We start from the raw sequence: 18,265 nt of genomic DNA on the forward strand, positions 1-18,265 counted from the left end.
ATGAAGCCTTAGGATATCACTACATCCACATCTCTCTGTAGGTAAAAAATACCAGTAAAACAGCCTTCATGCCTATAAGCAGTAAGGCTAATGGAATAGAAGACCATGGGAGATCCTGTTAAAGGCCATCTCTGAAAATAAGGCATTTAACCTTGTGAACATGTCCATAAGATGTTTTTTTTATGTGTTACAAGATATATTATGAGCAAAATTAACCATGGACACTATGGCTGGTTATTTCTGCTTTGGATCTGCAGAGCACCGCCTACGGTATCAGAAAGGTGAGGTCAGATAGCCAGGATGTTTCTATGTGGAACATTGGACACTACTTTCTGGGTGGCACTTTACAGCTAATTTGCATGCATTGTGAGGAACAAATGAAACAATAAGCCAGCATGAGCTGGAGGAGAAGCTAGCACATACAAGGTAAACACAGCAGAAACAGGGAGGAGAAGCGACTTAATGTGTCTTCTTCTTGCTGTGTAGATGGTAGACTTGATATGTTCGGTCTAAGGCGGTGTTTGCAGGAAATCAGATTCTGTATGCTTCGAGTCTTACCCGAAAATGTGTGGACCTGGAAGTGTAGTGTTATCGAAATATGCTAATCCAAATGTATACTGATTTAAATTATCTTTTCATGACCAATTTGATTAAATATTTCCAATAAATGGAGCACACTTTAGGTCAATTTCCTCTTTTTAAATTTGATACATAATGTATGGTGACATATGACAGCTGAATTTCTTCACTCATTTGAGAAAGGAGAGAGAACCAGAAAAATAAAGTTAGGTAACTTTGGCATAAATTCCTCAAAACTGTTAAACTTACTTGATGTTTTACTTCAGTAAAACTATCCCCTATTTAAAGTAATTGGTTAAACAGGTCTGACGTGCCAAAGCTTACACCAGTGAAATGAATCAGAGGAGGATGAGGATACAGGTTGATGGGGGGGTGAGATTCCACAGAAGTAAATTTTATATATAAGAAAAGCTTTTAAAAAATTAATCAATATGTTGCTTGTTTCAAAGTATGCTTGATTAGAATTGTACAATCACTCACTCCCACAGCCAGGGTCTTGCACGATGAATGGTTCCATCATTTCAAGACTGTTTAAGAATATTTAAGACTTCCAAAGGGTCCCACTTGGATGAGCAGAGGTGACGACGCAGTCCCCTGGCAGATAATTGTTCCTTTATGCACCCTTTGTGTAAAACTTTTCTGGTTTTATTCCCCCCAAACATCCCCTTGTCCATCCACCCCAGTCCCATGTGACACTAATGGATTGTATTTCAGCTTGTGAATACTTGCCTGAGGAGAAAAACTCGTAATTTTAATAAAAAATTAAAACAAATGGTTTTGGTTTATAGCTTGAATTATATCAGTAGTTATCTCTGCTTTACTGTTGCAGCAGAATAATCCATAAAAAAGCTGCCGACCAGGCAGAGAAATGTTTAGCGTTTCATCAGTATATTCTTATCCACTCTTCACCCTCAATGAAAGCACATCCCTCCTGATGGGTAAATATGGACTCCAGCTGATGGGCTCCATTCATGTTCAGTCTCTTTGAAAGCTAATGTTCAGTATATAGTTGATAGTTGTAGAGAGGATCATGGGCTGGTGATGGGAAGAAATAATTCTTCCACATCCCTGGTGTGTGATAGAATTCCCTGGCTTGGTAGAGGTCACTCTCTTTCCTCATTCAATTACAGACAGACATAAATCAAACTGTTTCTCCAGCCATTTTGGGCGACTGCTGACCACTTTATTATGACCTTGTATAAATTTGCACAGCATGTTTCACAGTGTGCTTATACTGCGTATTTTAAACAATGACAGCTTTGGCTCTCCATGATGCCATGTGGTGAAATACACAGTAAAGGAGGAAAGTACTCAGTTATGCACAGAACCAAATGATTTCATGTTCCACTCTGTTAAGTGTTGTGTTTATGTTCAGTGATGTATAGCCAAACTTAATGCAGCTATGGAAAACACAATTTCAGGTCTATTGTTCATTAAAAAAAAACAAATGTTAAAAGCCAGAAATACTAGTCTTCAATATAGGTCCTTGTTTTGAGTTTATTGTTGGCAACTGGTGTCAAAAAGGTCTCAATAAGGATAACAAAATGCTGGAAAAGGTGGAAAATATGTAGTGTAACATTCGCAACTGACTGGTCATTCAGTCAAGAGATGTAGAGCATGAGTTCAGTGAGTCCCCCCACTGTGTGAAAGACTGCACATGAAAATAGTCAAATTTAAGATGAACATTTATAAAAACAATGATCTTCTACATATGTTACATAATATCTTAAAAAAAAAAAAAAAAGAAATCCAAAAACATCTATGTATGCCAGTGGGAAGGCAAGGAATCAATAATAAATTACTCTGGTCATCGGGCCCTCTGGCAGCATTGCATTAATCACAGATTGAAATCCCAGAAAAGACGGCTACTGGGAGATGGAGCACACAACGTCTCATCAGCATGCAGTTTAGAAACCAGCACCTGTAGGTATACTCTATGCAGGTGCATTAATTCACATGGCATGGGTTGACCTGCATATAAACACACTATTATTGCTGACTAATTTAAGATGAGATCAGACCAGTCATGCAGAAAAATAAAAAAATTACTCACATAACAGAAAGACAAAATCTTAAATTCTGCTTTGTGACATCCTGCAGGTATTATATTCCAGCAGGGTTTGAGGAGGTGCGTTACGACAGTCAGTCATCAAACCTAACCTCGTTTTAAACACTTAACCTTAATCGTTGCATTTTTTAATGTCTAATCCTAACCGGGTAGGTTAAAAAGTGTCAAACTTATAAAACTTATAAAACATTAACGAAAGTACCAAGAAACAGTGACTGCTGACTACATAACCACAACTGTGTTCACTAAGAACTGTAAAAATGTCTGTGGACATGAACAAAGAGGTTAAATTCATAACAATGAACCACGCTTTGCTCTGAGACTGGTTGTATATGCAGGTTTTGGTGCAGCGTATCTCAGAGTCCAGATTGGATTTTTTTTATCTATCTATTTATTCAAAAACTACATCAGAAGGCTCAGTTTCTAAATGCTGTTAAAGGAAAAGATGATGCAACCCAGAGGTAAGCATGACACTGTCCCAACATTTTCTATAGGTCTGTCTGTCTGTCTGTCTGTCTGTCTGTCTGTCTGTCTGTAAAAAAGAGACTATGATTTTTCAAAATATGACAGTTTTTTTTTCTATTTTCAGTTACTTATCAGGCTTAAATAACTCCCCCCCCCCCCCCTTTTTGTTTTCTTAAACATCATTTTAATGCTGGATGCTACACATTTGTCCTGATGACCATATGATGGGTCATGCAGCAGTAAAGTCACATACTTTTATTTCCGTATCTTCTCTACCACTCGCTGGCTGAACTTAACAGGTCTCCTGTGTAAGCTCGCTTGAAGCTGTGAATTCTGTAAATGGACTGTTGTCGGTTATATTTGTACCAACTAAAATACAGTGTACTATGAGACCATGTGCTGTACCAGCGACTGACGGCTTAAAAAGAAAACAGGCTGTAGAGGGAAAGAACGTTTAAACAAGAACTCTATAAAAATATGCTTACAGCACTGTGGATGAAAATAGGCTAAATTGATCCTGTCCAAAAAAAAATTAAAAATCCACCCATAAACCTTTTAGCATCATTAAATCTCACAAATTCCGAGGTTTTCAAAGTGCCAGGCGGGCCTGCCCAGGGCACTCCAAACAGTTCCAGATGATGCTCAGGGGGTGAAAAAATATTACATGATATGACCTAAATGTTTGTGATGTTGTTGAAGAGGCATGAGCACCTTAGTTCTGGGGTGATATTATATTATTATAATATTTTCTATAAAGCCAGAAACTGATAAATACCTTAGAATAGATCTTTCTATGTAGTCTGAATGTGTAAAGCAACATTATGTGAATATCTTCGCTCACTTGTTAAAGTGTGCGTGGGATTAAACCACATAATGATGATACTATATGCATCCAGGAATTGGATACTTATAGGAAACTAAACAAAAGGTGAAATAGTATACTGTCTTTCCTTCTACTTCCATCTCAGACTTCAAACACATACATTCATTTATTTTGTAATTGTTTGTTTTACCTGTAGCTATGCATCTATAGTACTCACAAAATGGCTAAAGTGTTTTTTTCCATGCTTCATCTAACTCTTGGCAAAAACAGTGAACAGCGTGTTACACCAAATATTAAGCTTGAAGTCTCAGTGTGTGAAACTCAGTGTGCAGATGCTGTCCAACTTTCTCAGTTCACTGCCCTAAATTGTAGAAAGTAGACAAATGTTACCTTTGAGACTCAAAAGTACTTTTTAAAAGCGTGAAATTTTAAATTTTAATAAACAGTTGCATGATAAAGAACTGAGTAAGTGTTTTGAAAATTCCATGCCGTGGAAGTGAGCAGTTAATGTGATGAGCTGCAGCAGTTCTGAAGAGAGTTATGGGCAAAAACTCATCCAAGCTGATGTGCAGGACTCATCAGGAGAAACCAAAAACTTTTAATTGCAGTTACTGTCACACAATGGGATCCCAGAAGATGCTGAAAGCAATGGTTCATATAATTTTGCCACTCACAGACATGCAAAATTTAACTCAGTATAGCTCATGTCTAATCCCACAGCTACATATAGGGGTTAAGTCACAACCCCAGCTCCTGGTCCTGTTAACGGTGGTAGTCAATCCCAACACCAGGCCAAGACCTTCATCCACCCAACCTCAACAAACTGGGGTTCAAAAGACTAAATCTCTACCAGGCAACACTTTACGCTGCCACTCCCAGCGAATGAGTAGTCAGTGGTGAAACAAAGCCAGCCCAGGCCAAGCAACTGAGTAGATTTGATTTAAGGCCGATTGGGTGGATTATTCAGATCTATCACAAGAATACAAATCAGAGTATGATATAGTTGAATTTGTTATACAGAAGAAAAAAAATCTAGCACCCTTCAGTCATTTTTTTGCACCGCAGTGGTCAGTTGTGGTGTTTAGATTCTCCAAAAGCTTTGATTCTTAACCACACTTTCTATTTAAAACATGAATAATTTAGCATTTCAAGTTTATTTTGACCGTCATATATTCATTTATACTGTATAATATATGTAGCTTTTGCATCGTGCCACTTTAAGTGGCATTTGTCAACACGTGTCGCTGCCCACCACAACAAACAGCCCAAAGGGGATGCCACTAACAACCACCGACCCCTCACTCAAACTGCCCAGATTTCACCCTCCTTCCCACCCTCTCTGCCAGGACTGAAACTGACAAAATAACAGCCCCCCCCACCTTCCCTCCAATCCCTAAACTGTCCATCACTCTAAAGGTCAGCATTACACTGCAGACGTGGTCCCCTTCCAAAGTCTCCACCCACCGGCGCACTGTCCATTACACCAAGAGACAGCACCGTAGCCCCTGCCCTCTCCTCTCCTTGCGACTGTCCATCACTGCCATCCTGGCAAGGAGGTAATTGAGGAGGTTCCGCCAGAGAATGGCAGCATCCAAAGTGTTTAAAACATGCATCAGCCAACAAACCGGATGGTGGTTATACAGCAACTGGTACATATATATATATATATGGATGCCGGGGCTGCACCGGAAAAACAACAATATGTAGAAAAGAGCCTTTTTGACACAAAAAGGTCAAAGGCTTTACTGCACAAAAACATTTAGGGCACATCACGGTTTTGCTCATTTCAAACAAGTGGGCGAAGATTTAGAGAAACCCCAAACACATCTCCTTCATTACCTGTGAGGTATGTTGGAGGACTGTAAGAATATTTAGCAGTGCTGGTGGGAATAATAACCCGGTGATGCAATTTCAACTTGAAGAATCTTTTCACTGGTATGTGCAGTGAGGAATGTCTGTGTGTCACATTCACATTTAGATGTTTGTTCCGTGCATGATTTATGTCCAGCGCATTTGTTCCGTGCAAATGCAGGCGGTAGATGACCTTTATGCAGTGAGAAATACGGGTACAGTGTTTGGGTATGTATCACATCTGACTTTCATGCAGCTGACTGCGTCAGATAAAGTTCACCTATCTTGAACAATAACGAATCTAAACCAATTGTTTTCAGTTGCTTCACTCGCTTCTTGCCTTACTTACCTATGTTCCATAAACTCAGATTTCTCGGGACCCTTGAATGGCAAGCGCAGTGTTTAGAATACCTCTAGAAATAAATGAGAAAATATTGTCTGTTCAAAATATTTCATGAAAACGTCCAAAGTAGACAAATAATGGCAACAAAACACTTTTCATATGATTAGAAATAATATACAGAAATGAAATAACTGTGATAAATAACACATTTACTGTGTTTAATATCCTCAAATGACCTGAATTAACAAATGACAGTAAAAGGGGACGATTGTCTACAGTCTTCTCTCACAATGCTTCGAATGAGAGCCGTTTGAAAAGATCAGAAAACACTCAGGGGGCCATGCCCATTAGACCCATTCAAAGAGTTGAAAGAGGCATGAAAAAAAGAATTTCTGGCACAGGGCTTTAAAATAAAACTCGTACATGAACATCCGGCATTCGCAAACCATAGATTGTCTCAAATTTCCTCACCTGATGACTTGCCAGAAAAAAAGATTAGAATCTAAAACAGTTTTGACCTTGTCCTGGGACAACATCTGAAGAGATAAACAAGTAAATAAATAAAGACGGTAAAGCCTGAGGTCTTATTTCATATCTCCCTAAAACTGCCTGCTCTGAATTTGTAGCAGTACTGTGTCAGAGGGTTCAAAGAGAACTTATTCATCTCCTCCAAGATATGTATTTGTTTGCCATCTCCAATGTCTGTATGCAAAGTAGGGGCCCCAAATAAGAGAGCACTTCAGTGAACAAGAGTGATATTCAGTTGATAACCTTTCTAATCTTTCAAAGCTTGGTGATAGGGTAGGAAAGGGCGCACAACTGTGACATCAGTTCTGTTTGCAGCCATACGAGATGTCCCTTTACAGCACTGATGTCCATATGTGCAGATGGCAAAATGCTCTGTGTCAGAAGGTCTCTGACACCACAGACTGAAAGCCAAAAGAACATATTGCAGCAGCTGGTTGAGCGCCGTTTATCAGCATCTTCCCTCTGGGAGTGGGACAGTCATTTTCCTCTCTGTCTAGTTTTATACTTGGTCTAAGAGAGGTTTATTTAACTAGATTAGAACTCTGCTGTAATCCTTTCAATACATCACATCCCATGAAGATATCTTTCAAATTACAGTATTAAAATCCCACATTACACTGGCAGTTCTGCTAAAATCATTATGTCCTTTTAGTTATTTCTTTTTTTAATTTCCAGAGAGCAGGCTGTATCCATCATGCCTTGTTTTATTTGGACAGTGGAAATGGATGCACACAGGGATTATTTTAGTTGAGGAGGCACCGCAGCCAGGAATTAATCCCTCCATTAACTGGATTGTGTTACTACTTCTCCCCTGTGGCCCTGTTTCCTAAACAGAGGGTACTCTGCTGATGCACGGATGCCTGATGCATGCTGTGTTTAATAGTCATTAGCAGTACAATGTGGCTACACCAAGAACCTCATTCATTATCAGGGACTTAACAGCAGAATTATCTAAACTAGTGTTGCGTGAGCCATTACTGGGACAGTTGTGCTCGTCAATGCTTTTGATTTGATTTGTAAAAGATCAAGGTCATGTGCAGCAATTAGCTGATTCGCTCTTTGGGTTTTTACTGCACCGAGGCCATGCGATGCCTTCGGGGACTTGATAGAGCTGCTCCGTGAAAGCAGCGCATTGTGCCATCTCTTAAAATGACCTAATTCACTGGAGTAACTCACTATGAGAGCAGGTTGCTGCCAGGTCATAATGGTATTTAAAGAAGCAGACACTTTAACACTTCAAATGGATAGCCTCCGCTCCGATCCTTCTGGTCTTTGCTTCTGGAGTTGTCCAACTTCATTGGGATTCCTGAGTTTCTTGCCTTTCTGACTTGTGATCTCTGGTCTCAAGCTGCTGCTCCTCCTCTTTCCCAATCTTTCCTTTCCACCACTGGACAACTCTGGGGGCTTAAGAGATTGATAAGGACTTCTGTGGTCAGTACAGGCTTACAAACCAGGGAATGAGTCGGCAGTTCATTTTGAGAAATGGATAAATCTTCTAAAACAGATAAGGATGAAACAGCCATAAGCTGTCATTAGTGTTGATCATTTTGCTAATTTCGTAATGCTTTTGTCAAGTGCAGACATTTCTATGGAAAAATTTGAAAAAAGTAAAGCAACAGCAATTTATTTCAAGATAAGGCAAAAGGAGGGGATAAACCCTGAGAAGCACATCTATGAGAAAAAACCCAATATAATCATGATAAAACTGAGGTAATGCAGATGAGTACAGGAAGAAAGGGAAGACAAATGTAAGCGTATGAAAGTAAGAAAATCAATAGTTTAATATAACAGAAGACTAATTAAAAACATACGGGAAACCTCAGAATGAAATCAAAAGAAAAAGCAAGCCTTTAGATTTGATCTGAACTCCTGCAGAACCTGTGGGCAGCTGTGGCAAAAGCCCGGTCATCTTCGGTGTTGAAGTGTGAGTGGGCAGCAATGCTGCTGGGAGGACAAGTTACTTGCAGTTCACTGTAGGTATCATCCAATAGATAACAGTTCATCCTGTGGGGGAACACAAATCTCTGTACTGAAATTAATAGCAATCCTGACAATAGTGGTCATGACACTGCACTAAATGTCAACCTCAGGGTGGTAAGAAATCCGTTAGAGCTGAGGAAATGTCACACTGAAGATAGAAACGGAGTGCAACAAGTTGGCAGTTCTGTCTGATATCAGGGACAAAGGGGCGAGCTAAGAGGTGTCATTAGGACTTGCCATCTGAGAAACATTCATGTCCGTATGCAAAGTTTTGTGATAAAAGATGAGCTTTTACTTGGATTAGAGAGAACTTTCACCTGCTTGTTGCACAAGACAAGAAAAGTCAGAGATGCATCCTCTCTGCACCCCGGAGGTCTGAGAGAAAAGTGATGCCCATCTATTGAAGAAGGTCTTGAGATATTTTAGAAAATGATTCATACATCTAAACGGTGTGTGTGCGTGTGTGTGTGTGTGTGTAAGAACTGGTGAAAATATCACAAAGAAAGCATTAACAGTGCTGACCTAAGACCAATTATCTCAAGTCACAGTAAAGTACGGGAGCCGACTTGTGACCCTGAATCAATATACCTATCCTTACAAGCTTTTAGTGCTAATAGGTTTCTCCTCCACTGAAGTCTGCAGATCTTGGATCTCTAATGAATATGTCAGATCTTTCAAATTAATAAAAGGCCTAACTGCTATAACATTCACAGACTGACAGTAGAAGAACTGCAGAAGGTTTTGTGAATGACAGGAAGAAAGACACAGGACACTTAAAGGGTCAAGTTGAGGGATTTATTAGAGAAGGGTGAATATAAAGGTACTGTATGCAGGGATTCTATTCTCTGAGCAAACCACAACTAGTCGAACCTCTCTTTCTATATTATACGCTACAGAACTTCCAAATAAAGTCATCATGGTTAGTGATGTAATCATTAAATAAAAGGGATTTAAAAATGGGAATACAATAGACCATGAATGTGCTTTGGTAAAAAAAAAAAAGAAAACACCATAGGGATTATTATCATTATAATCATCAGGAACAAAGAGACTACTTGGATGCTGTCACTTCCCTGTATCCTTGCCATAAGTTATTCCTAGTACTACAGGTCAACATTCAAACGGGGGGAAAAAAAGAAAAGAAAATTAAGAGCGGTCATACCAACACTGATATCGTCCTTTTAGAATGACTTCTCTACTCATTCAAGGTTTCCCTTCAGACAGTTTTAGTGTGTTCACAAGCAGCCAGTCAGTAGCACATTAATGATATAGCTAGAATATCAACTGCCACATTTTTTTTTCTTTTTTTTTTTTTTTTTAAATGCCATTCTTCCTCTTCAGATATGTTTTAACTTTCATATTTTCAGAAGTAGTTTGTGTCACATTTTGGCTCTCACATATTAAGCTACAATAAGACCAATAAATACTGCTGGGTGTGTGCTGGCTGTCTGTGAGCCACGAAGACCACAGGGTTCACAGTAGGGCAGTTTAATATGTACTGCAGTCCTCCTGGGGTGTCACCGAGCACACACAGAGCAAACAGAAGTGGGTTAACACAATGTAAAAAGGGACCAACTTGTCAACCGTTGTGTTTTCTTGTTTTTCATTACTTATTTTTTTGTTTCCCCCCCTCCCCTTAGAAGGAGTCCATGGCCTTGAATTCACTGAGGGCCTGGACAGGGGAGATGTGTTTCTTCTGAGAGCCTCGTCGTACGCGTGTCTGGCATTCCTCTGGCTTCTCCCTTTTCACCAGAGGCTTCTTCTCTGGGGCCTTCATGCGCCAAGAGACCACAGGCGAGTTCACTGCAGCTGTTCCGTACACCTTCTGGTACTTGGTGGACGCTACGTAAGATGCTTTTACCGTCAGCACCACTGCGTTCATTAGATTCTTGGCTGCTTGGATCAGAGAAGTGGCACTATCCAACTAGGAGACGACAAAGACAATTGGAAAGGAAATGTCAAAAGCAGAAAAAATGCTATAATTTTCTTGGCCTCAGCAACAACATTAAGACACATTAGCTACAAGTAGCACCTACGGGGTATGTGCTGCAACTAGCAATTAAGCAGGATAAAAACACGGCCCTCACTATATGACATCTTATTTTAGCTGCTGTTAATGAGCAGAGGCAGGGGTCAGGTGTACCTCTGTCTCCATCTGTTTTGTTTGGCTGACATTTAAGGGTCGGCGGCCAGAGGGCCTCCTCCTACATCACACAGAGACGAGTCAACTGTTTCGATTTAATGAGTGTGAATTCCAGCTGGCCACCATGAAAAGGTTAAAATCTCAGCAGGGCTTGCATATCTCATGTTAGGGAAACCATATTAGTGCTGAGAAATGATGAAAAATCAACCCAAGATGAAAGGACATCCAAAGTAAAGCTAAAAGTTCAATTGGACTTCAAGTAGACAAACAAAACGTAAGGGAATTAATAAAAGTTTCTTTTTAAACTTTCTACCGACACTTTTTGCTTTTCCATGATAAAGATTAACAATTGCATAAAGAAGTTTACACATAAGTCATCACTGATGTTTTACACAACTGCATTTTTAAGATTAAGATAATTAGCTCAAACATTTTTATGAAAGTGCAGCTTGTTGGGGAAGTGTAGTCACATCTGGAGGAAGACCCACTGTCACCCACATCTGAGAAGATGTTGGTTCAGCTGGTGAGGTCGACCCAGGAACTACACCGGTGTAACCCTGCCATGAACTGGAAGCTGCTGGAACATGACTGTCCACAGTCAGGAGGGTTTACGTTGCCATGGACTGAGAGGAAGGCATCCAAGAAAGAAGATCCTGCTCCAAACTCAACACCTTCAAGCTTCACTTAAGTTTAAAGCTGACAAACCGAACAGAGAAAACGCATTCTGAAGGATAGGTTTATGGTCAAGATGCATTTATTCCCAAGAACACTGTAATTATTATTAATCGTGGTGGTGGTAGCATCATGCTATGGGACTATCTTGCCAGCAGTGGAACAGGCAGATTGCAGACTACCTCAGACTTCCTCAGCATTGCCTCAAACCATCAGCTAGACTGTTGAAGCAATCATTAAAGTTGGTCGTGGGATGAATACAGCAGGCTAACATTAAGCTTTTGAAATGTCCTTCCCAAAGTCGTGACCGTAAAAAGGAGTCGTTAGAAGTTGGGTCTCTGCCAGAAGACGAACGCAATCAATTTAACTCCAATTCTGGCATGAAGAGTGGGCAAATATCATGTCAGAATTCAGCCGTGACACCCCCCCAACTCCCCTGTTTCTGTCTTTTGGGAATTCTTTCACACATTCACCACATTCTGAGGCAAATTTGTGATCATTCATCATATAAGAATCACTTAACTTCAGTTCAAGTCGACCAGTATCGGCAGAGAAACATTTCTAGCAGACATTACAAAAGCTGGTCTTTCCTCTCAATAAATTCCTCTTTTGAAGTACAGCCATTTGAAGATCCGTCTGCAGCCGGGACACACATATTGAATGATTCCACTGCTTTTGGTGTTAAAACTAAATTAAGGTTTAAACCAGAGTCGGATTCCATCAAAATGTTATTCATGTATTCTTTTGACAGCCCCAAAAAGTAATATTTATAAAGAAAAGGCCAAATGTTGGTTTTAGTTTGAGAGGTAATATCAGAGTTCATAAGGCATGAAAAAACACAGATGGGCAAAAGCCTGCGGTGCACGTTTCGGGAATCATTACATGGTAATCTAAGTGCATCAGCCTTAATCTGCATGATGATCGTCTGAACTCCATCAAGACCTCCAACTGAAAGGTTTGTCCAAGCACATAGCTGAGCATAAAAATGTCCTTAAAAGGATTGCGTTTAGGGACTCAGTGCTAAAGGCCCATCTAGCATTGGTGGTGGTGGGGCAGGACATGTATGGACAGACTTACCCCAGACACGATGAGCTCTCCCCCCAGATTCTGCACCTCAGCTTTCACCTTACTGCATATGTTGAGCTGATGGCAGTACAAGGCAATTCTTTGCAGGTAGGCCAAGAGATCCTGTTTGCAGGCTGAGTCAGGGCACTAAATGGAAGAGATGAACAAATTAAAAATGTAAGAGCACACGCTTGACAGAAATAATAGCTTTAGGAAGTCACTGGTTTTAAATGAGCAGGGGGAAAAAAAAAAGGCATGACAATTTCAAGGCCTTAGCATCTGTTTTTCTCTCGGGCCTCTTCAATCAGCTGTTTTGTCTTCATTGTATTTAGTTAGTTTCAGCCATCTTGTGTATCATGATGTTCAAATTATTCAAAGCAAGGAAAAAAAAAAAGGCCACCAGAAGAAGTACACTCAATAATTTACAGTGAGCAGAAAAATTCGATTTAGGTCATTCTGTGTCACCGCTAAGAACTGACGTGAAACACAAGTGACAGAAATCCTCCATAAAATGAAATGCATTATGATTTTCTGGGCAGAAAACAGATTACTTACCAGGGACATGATGCAAAATACCAGGGACACTACACTGCAAACATTTCATATTCTGGTTCTGCTCAAAAACTAAATCATCAGGGAGGAAGGTCGTGGGCCTCAGTTCACCCAGTGGAGACAGAAATCTCAGCCTGCTGGTTATGGAACACTTGTATAGTTTCATACTGTGCAGTATTTCCCAAAAAGATTTAAATAAAACTACGTCCGCCTGGTCTCTGATGTTGAAATGGTTTTAAAGCAGGATCAATTAAACAACAATCCCAACAAAAACAGTCAGGTTCCAGACGTAGAGTTGCTAATTACTCTGTACCACTTCTTTGCAATGAGTGTGAAAGATGTTGCTCAACATTTTCTTTTTTTTGGTTGTTGGTCTGTTGCTGGCATGGGTTTCAAAGGCAAGCTCAATTACACTGCAGGGTGTTAGACTCATTTATTTCACATGAAACATATTTGTTACAGCACGCTGCACAAGAGGAGAACAGTTCAATCAACAATGGATGGACTTTCAAATGCATGAAGACCCGCTTCCCTAACAGCTGCCCCCTGTTTTTTTATCCCCCCACTTCTCCCTCTTTTCTTTTTTTATAGTAATGACCTGGTCCTACTGGCCTTTGTGCTACTTCAGCAGCAGAGAAACCTCTCATACAGCGCAGCAAATGGACCAACATGGAATACGAGAACAGCGTCCTCGGGTGCCCTACTATCACAGTTTGTCCCTTTTATTCCTTCTGGAGCCCTTCCAGAAGTCAGCTATGGCCCACTAAGCTCCCAGTGGGTTGAAAGCACTGTATCAGCTGCCTAAACACTATAAGCATCATTTTGTAGAAACACCTTTCTTCTAGCCATTAATATTAAACAGTCTTAAGTAGGACATTCAGCAGTCCTGTGTGGGGAAATGCACAGCTCATTTCCTTGTCTTGTGGGCTCGTGTAGAGAGGGGGATGGTTCTACTTAAACACCGAGCTGTGATATTAATATATATACCCCAAGACTTGAAGGTTCCTTTGCCACCCATATCCTCCTCTGCTGTCTGAAAAAAGGCCTTCCTTGACAAATTGTACTGACTTTCCACAAACCCCCCCAGTCCTCCAATCAATTCACTTGCGGTCAGAAATAGTATGTAAAACACGGCCTTATCTTCTCTGGTGAAATGTTTGTTCCTTAACTCACAAATACAATTGCAAACAGCAGTTCAAGGCATTGTTTACAACTATAGCTCCAGCCGCCATCCAGACAAAGCTTTAAACAACACAGTAAATAAGACCAAAGCTGCCACCGGCACCACATAAGTGACAGTGAGTGCAGACTGAGGTGGAGCTGCTAGCTCATAGAGCAGCCAGTGAGGCAGGAGGGAGCCTCTCGCTGGGCATTATCGCTGCATCGCCACTCCTGGCTAGCATCAGTATTTATAACACTTCGCACTGCGGGAACAAACACACACATGCACACACACCACTGCCACAGGCAAGTTTGATGCAGACATGACACAATTGTTCCCTATTGTACAGCTAACTGGAAGCCCGATTCCATCACAGGGTCCCTGTAGATGTAAATAAATTCTACGGCCCATTACTTTGCCAGCCTCATTGTGACTTTCAGTCTTCCTCTTTTCTGTCATAGTGAAAGAGGAATTATTACTCTCTAGTCAGACAATACTTTGTGCTTCACTGCCTGACTTTGTTCGACCTTTTAAAAACTCTTCATGACTTTAGCACTACTGTCTTTTGTTTCAGTACGAGGGGAGAATGTCTTGCTCTTGTTTTTTTTGCTTAATTCTGACTTGATATGAACAAAGTGTGAATGATTCAGAGATAAGAAGTGAAGATGAGTGCAAACCCTTTCTGGAGAGTAAGTCTTCATGCTGAAGCGAAACCCAGAATATTTAGTCCGTCAACAGTCGAAATTAGGAAATAAAACCTCTTTTTTTCCCCCTTAACTTGCTCCCTTTTTGCCGCTTTGTTCTCCTTGATTGTGGCTTTTTTCTTTTTTCATATCTCCCATACATTAAAGAGGTAACGGGACACAACGACATTTGGCTTTCTTCTTGTGTCATAGCCCATCGTATCCGTTCCGTCCGCAGGGACAGTGAAATTCAGAAGTATTCAACACTCAACAACACGATTTTCACTCAGTAAAAACTTGTTGCAAAAGTTAGTCGATTCTGACTCCGTTACAGCCAGCACCTGTTAACTTGGAGTTTCTGTCTTAACTGGGAAGTCTTTTAATTACACATCAGTCACGCTTGGTTTCATCGCTGTCAGCGAGCGACAGGAGCTTTGCTCTTGTTGTTTTGCACCCAATGTGACAAAGGCATCTGCGGTGACAGCTAAAGACAAAGTTAGGAGACTGAGTGCTCGGCTTTAACCCGGCATGTGTTTTGCTGCATTCATAAACAATAGCTTGGACAATTGCTCAGCTTCCTTAATGCTATTCAAAGCTTAAACTGAAAGATAACACGAGTGCAGTACGAACAGAATTTATTTTCAAAGGTAATAAGAAGGGAATAATGAAAAGCAGGGAAGGTCATTTAAGATTGAATTAAAAAAAGATAAGGCTGCTCATACAAAGTATATGTAAGAGCGAATGGCTGAAAACTTTCAAGGAAAGACATAATATGAAAAACTTTCTTCCCTAAAAAACATAATCCAAGTGCCACAATGTCGACATAAATGGCAACAAAAGACTTAGCGTCACATATTCATTGTTTACCCAATGTCCAATTTGATCCGTTTTCTCTGAAAAATACACAAAATAATTATCCAGAAGTCTTGTAAAGTGTTTTCATACTTAATACTGAGACCAATTTAAGGACCAATTTGAACTACTGAGCCTCACGCTTGTGGTTATGTGGCAGTTCTGGCAGCTATAGCTATAAGCAGCAATATAGCTATAGCTCAGCAGTTCTGTTACTGGACAGACCAAGAAGAGCACTCATCAGGTGAGGAAAGTCGCGGCATCAAGTTTAGCGTTGGCAAATGTGTCACTTGTGAAAAGAGACTTCCATTTTGGTGAGCAGAGGCAGTACGATGGAGCCATTTGAGGAAACTAAATGAGAGTCCCTCATCACTGTTAACTTCTCCTGCGATGTATTTCCGATTGCTCCGCCGAGAGCTCAAGTTGCCTGAGCAAGCTTGGTCAATCTCAGGTTTGAGCTACGGCTACAGTTACATTTAGTCACCTTAGTTGCATTTTAGTTTTCACAGATTTAGTCATCAAAACCTTTTTGGCATGTTGTAAGAAAGACAGAAAAATGAAAAAACTAGCTGCATTATCACGTTGCCGTGATATTAAACTAATGAATAATAATGGTTGGCTGACAACAGTGCCGTCATGTGCTTTAAAAAGTCAAAAATAATTTTAAAAAATAATATATTTCTATGTTAAACTCAAATAGATTTAGGAATCCAAGGACACTTAATGTATTCATATTAATGAATTTTACATTTGGCACAGATTTTAGAGTTAAGGCAGCAGATTAAGCATCATAGGGGGATGGCAGGGGAGAAAAAGAGAAGGGAGCCATTGCTGGAGTGAAATGGGGTGAAGTTCCCCGAGGGCTTTTTCTATGTCAAGTGCTGAGCTTAAATGACTATGAAAGAGCTCGCCATCCCATCCTTCCACGCTGAATTGCCTTCTGCTTCACATGTGTTCATCAATAGGGCTGATGAGGAGTCATGGTGACAGGGTTTGCTACTTAAGGGAGCTGTACGCGAGCAGTGGAGCGACCTTTCTTCTTAATGTCAAGCTGTAGTGCTGTCGACAAGCACAGGTTACCTAACATAAAGTGTGAATGTGAAATACTTGTCTTTTTCATACACAACAAAGACAAGTAATCAAGGTTGTGCTGTTTGTGGTGTAATTCCATTAAGATGCTTAACTGAAGTGAACCTATCATTTTTTGATACATTCTTTTGGCATCTTCTTCTACATGGGTGGCAAACATAAAGTGAATGCCTTACATAGTTAGGAAAAACAAAAAAAAAGTTCTATATATTCTACACAAAACTCTGAAATTGCAACAGAAGGCCGTGAATATTCAGTAAACGCCAGTGGAGGAAATGTTAGAGTGAAAATTAAAAATGGGTAACCACCTGCTGTTTCAATTACAGCAAACTGTTCATTCAGACCCAGGTTCTTCCAGTAATTTGCCTGGTGACAAATTCACTCTCACTCTGTTAAAAACTGATTGTCAGTTGGCTTTCCACAAGCCAAGAAGTGTATACACAAAGATCTCTCTGCAAACAACATACGTGACCGCAAGTGGAGACAAATGCTCTCACACATGGGGATATGCACAAGTGTTTACATACGAGACTCATACAAGGAATAAATAAATAAAATCCTGCTCGTCATCTCTCCGTTCGCCCTCATTACTGCGTGACAGACAGCGTTGAAGAGATGCGCTCAGAGTCTGAAACTTTGTTCTGTAGAGCAATATGCTCCGGAGAGCAGGACAGAGTGACACGAGCGGTGCGGTGCCAGCATTGACTAAACATGCCGTCTGTCCCGGCGAAAGCTTAGCATACTCTCCCGCCACAAAAACTAGCAGACATTCTGCGCTGTGGTAACAGCAGAAGGCTTGCTGATATATTCTTGTTTAGTCACATATTGTCACAGGCAGGCATGGAAAGCAGAAAATTTAAGGAGTCTGTTTCTACGTACCGGCATACTGAAATCATAGGCTCATGGCATTGTGAGAGAAGACTTTTTTTCCTTATACTGCACATTGCGGCAGCGCCTCCTGTCACCTCCAGCTTGAAACAATCAGGTTTAGCTATCCTATATTGCCTCCTATAAAGCGCCTCCTAAATAACGAGTAAAATACAATCTTTGTTTTAGGGTATACCAAACTAGCTACTGCACAGGTACAAGGGCACTAAGTATTACAAGGTGATGTAACTAAACCATGCCGTTTGATACCAACAGTAAGGTGTTTAAACGGACTGCTTAACAACAGTTTGGTGGCACTGCGTCTGCGCCTTTACGCACCTACTCGTTTAAGATCTGAGCACCGAGAAACAGCAGCGTGAGCACGCTATGGGAAGAAAGTGAGATTTTAAATGTTGTTGTCACATGAATCGTGTGTGCTGGAACTCTATATTTGCAGTGCTGAGGATGCAAAATACCTGGGACATAAAGAACTATCCCAGTTTAGAAAGAATCCCTCAGTCTTCATGATGAAACATAGCTTCT

The 18,265-nt window shown here is 40.5% G+C and overlaps 1 protein-coding gene across 1 annotated transcript in view; it reads right to left on the reverse strand.

Moving 5' to 3' along the window:
* Positions 1 to 9,418: 9,418 nt before the first annotated feature.
* The window catches only part of ctnna2 (catenin (cadherin-associated protein), alpha 2), a 261,478-nt gene continuing 252,631 nt past the window's right edge, over positions 9,419 to 18,265 (reverse strand). The window contains exons 17-18 of the mRNA XM_072385076.1: positions 12,530 to 12,664; positions 9,419 to 10,561 (exon numbers count right to left, since the gene is read on the reverse strand). Coding sequence (XP_072241177.1) covers positions 10,274 to 10,561; positions 12,530 to 12,664 — 423 coding nt within the window. The 3' untranslated portion in view covers positions 9,419 to 10,273. The remainder of the gene's footprint in view (positions 10,562 to 12,529; positions 12,665 to 18,265) is intronic.

This window comes from Leuresthes tenuis, unplaced genomic scaffold (assembly GCF_036924035.1).
Source record: "Leuresthes tenuis unplaced genomic scaffold, fLeuTen1.0.hap1 SCAF_4, whole genome shotgun sequence".
Taxonomy (NCBI): Eukaryota; Metazoa; Chordata; class Actinopteri; order Atheriniformes; family Atherinopsidae; genus Leuresthes; species Leuresthes tenuis.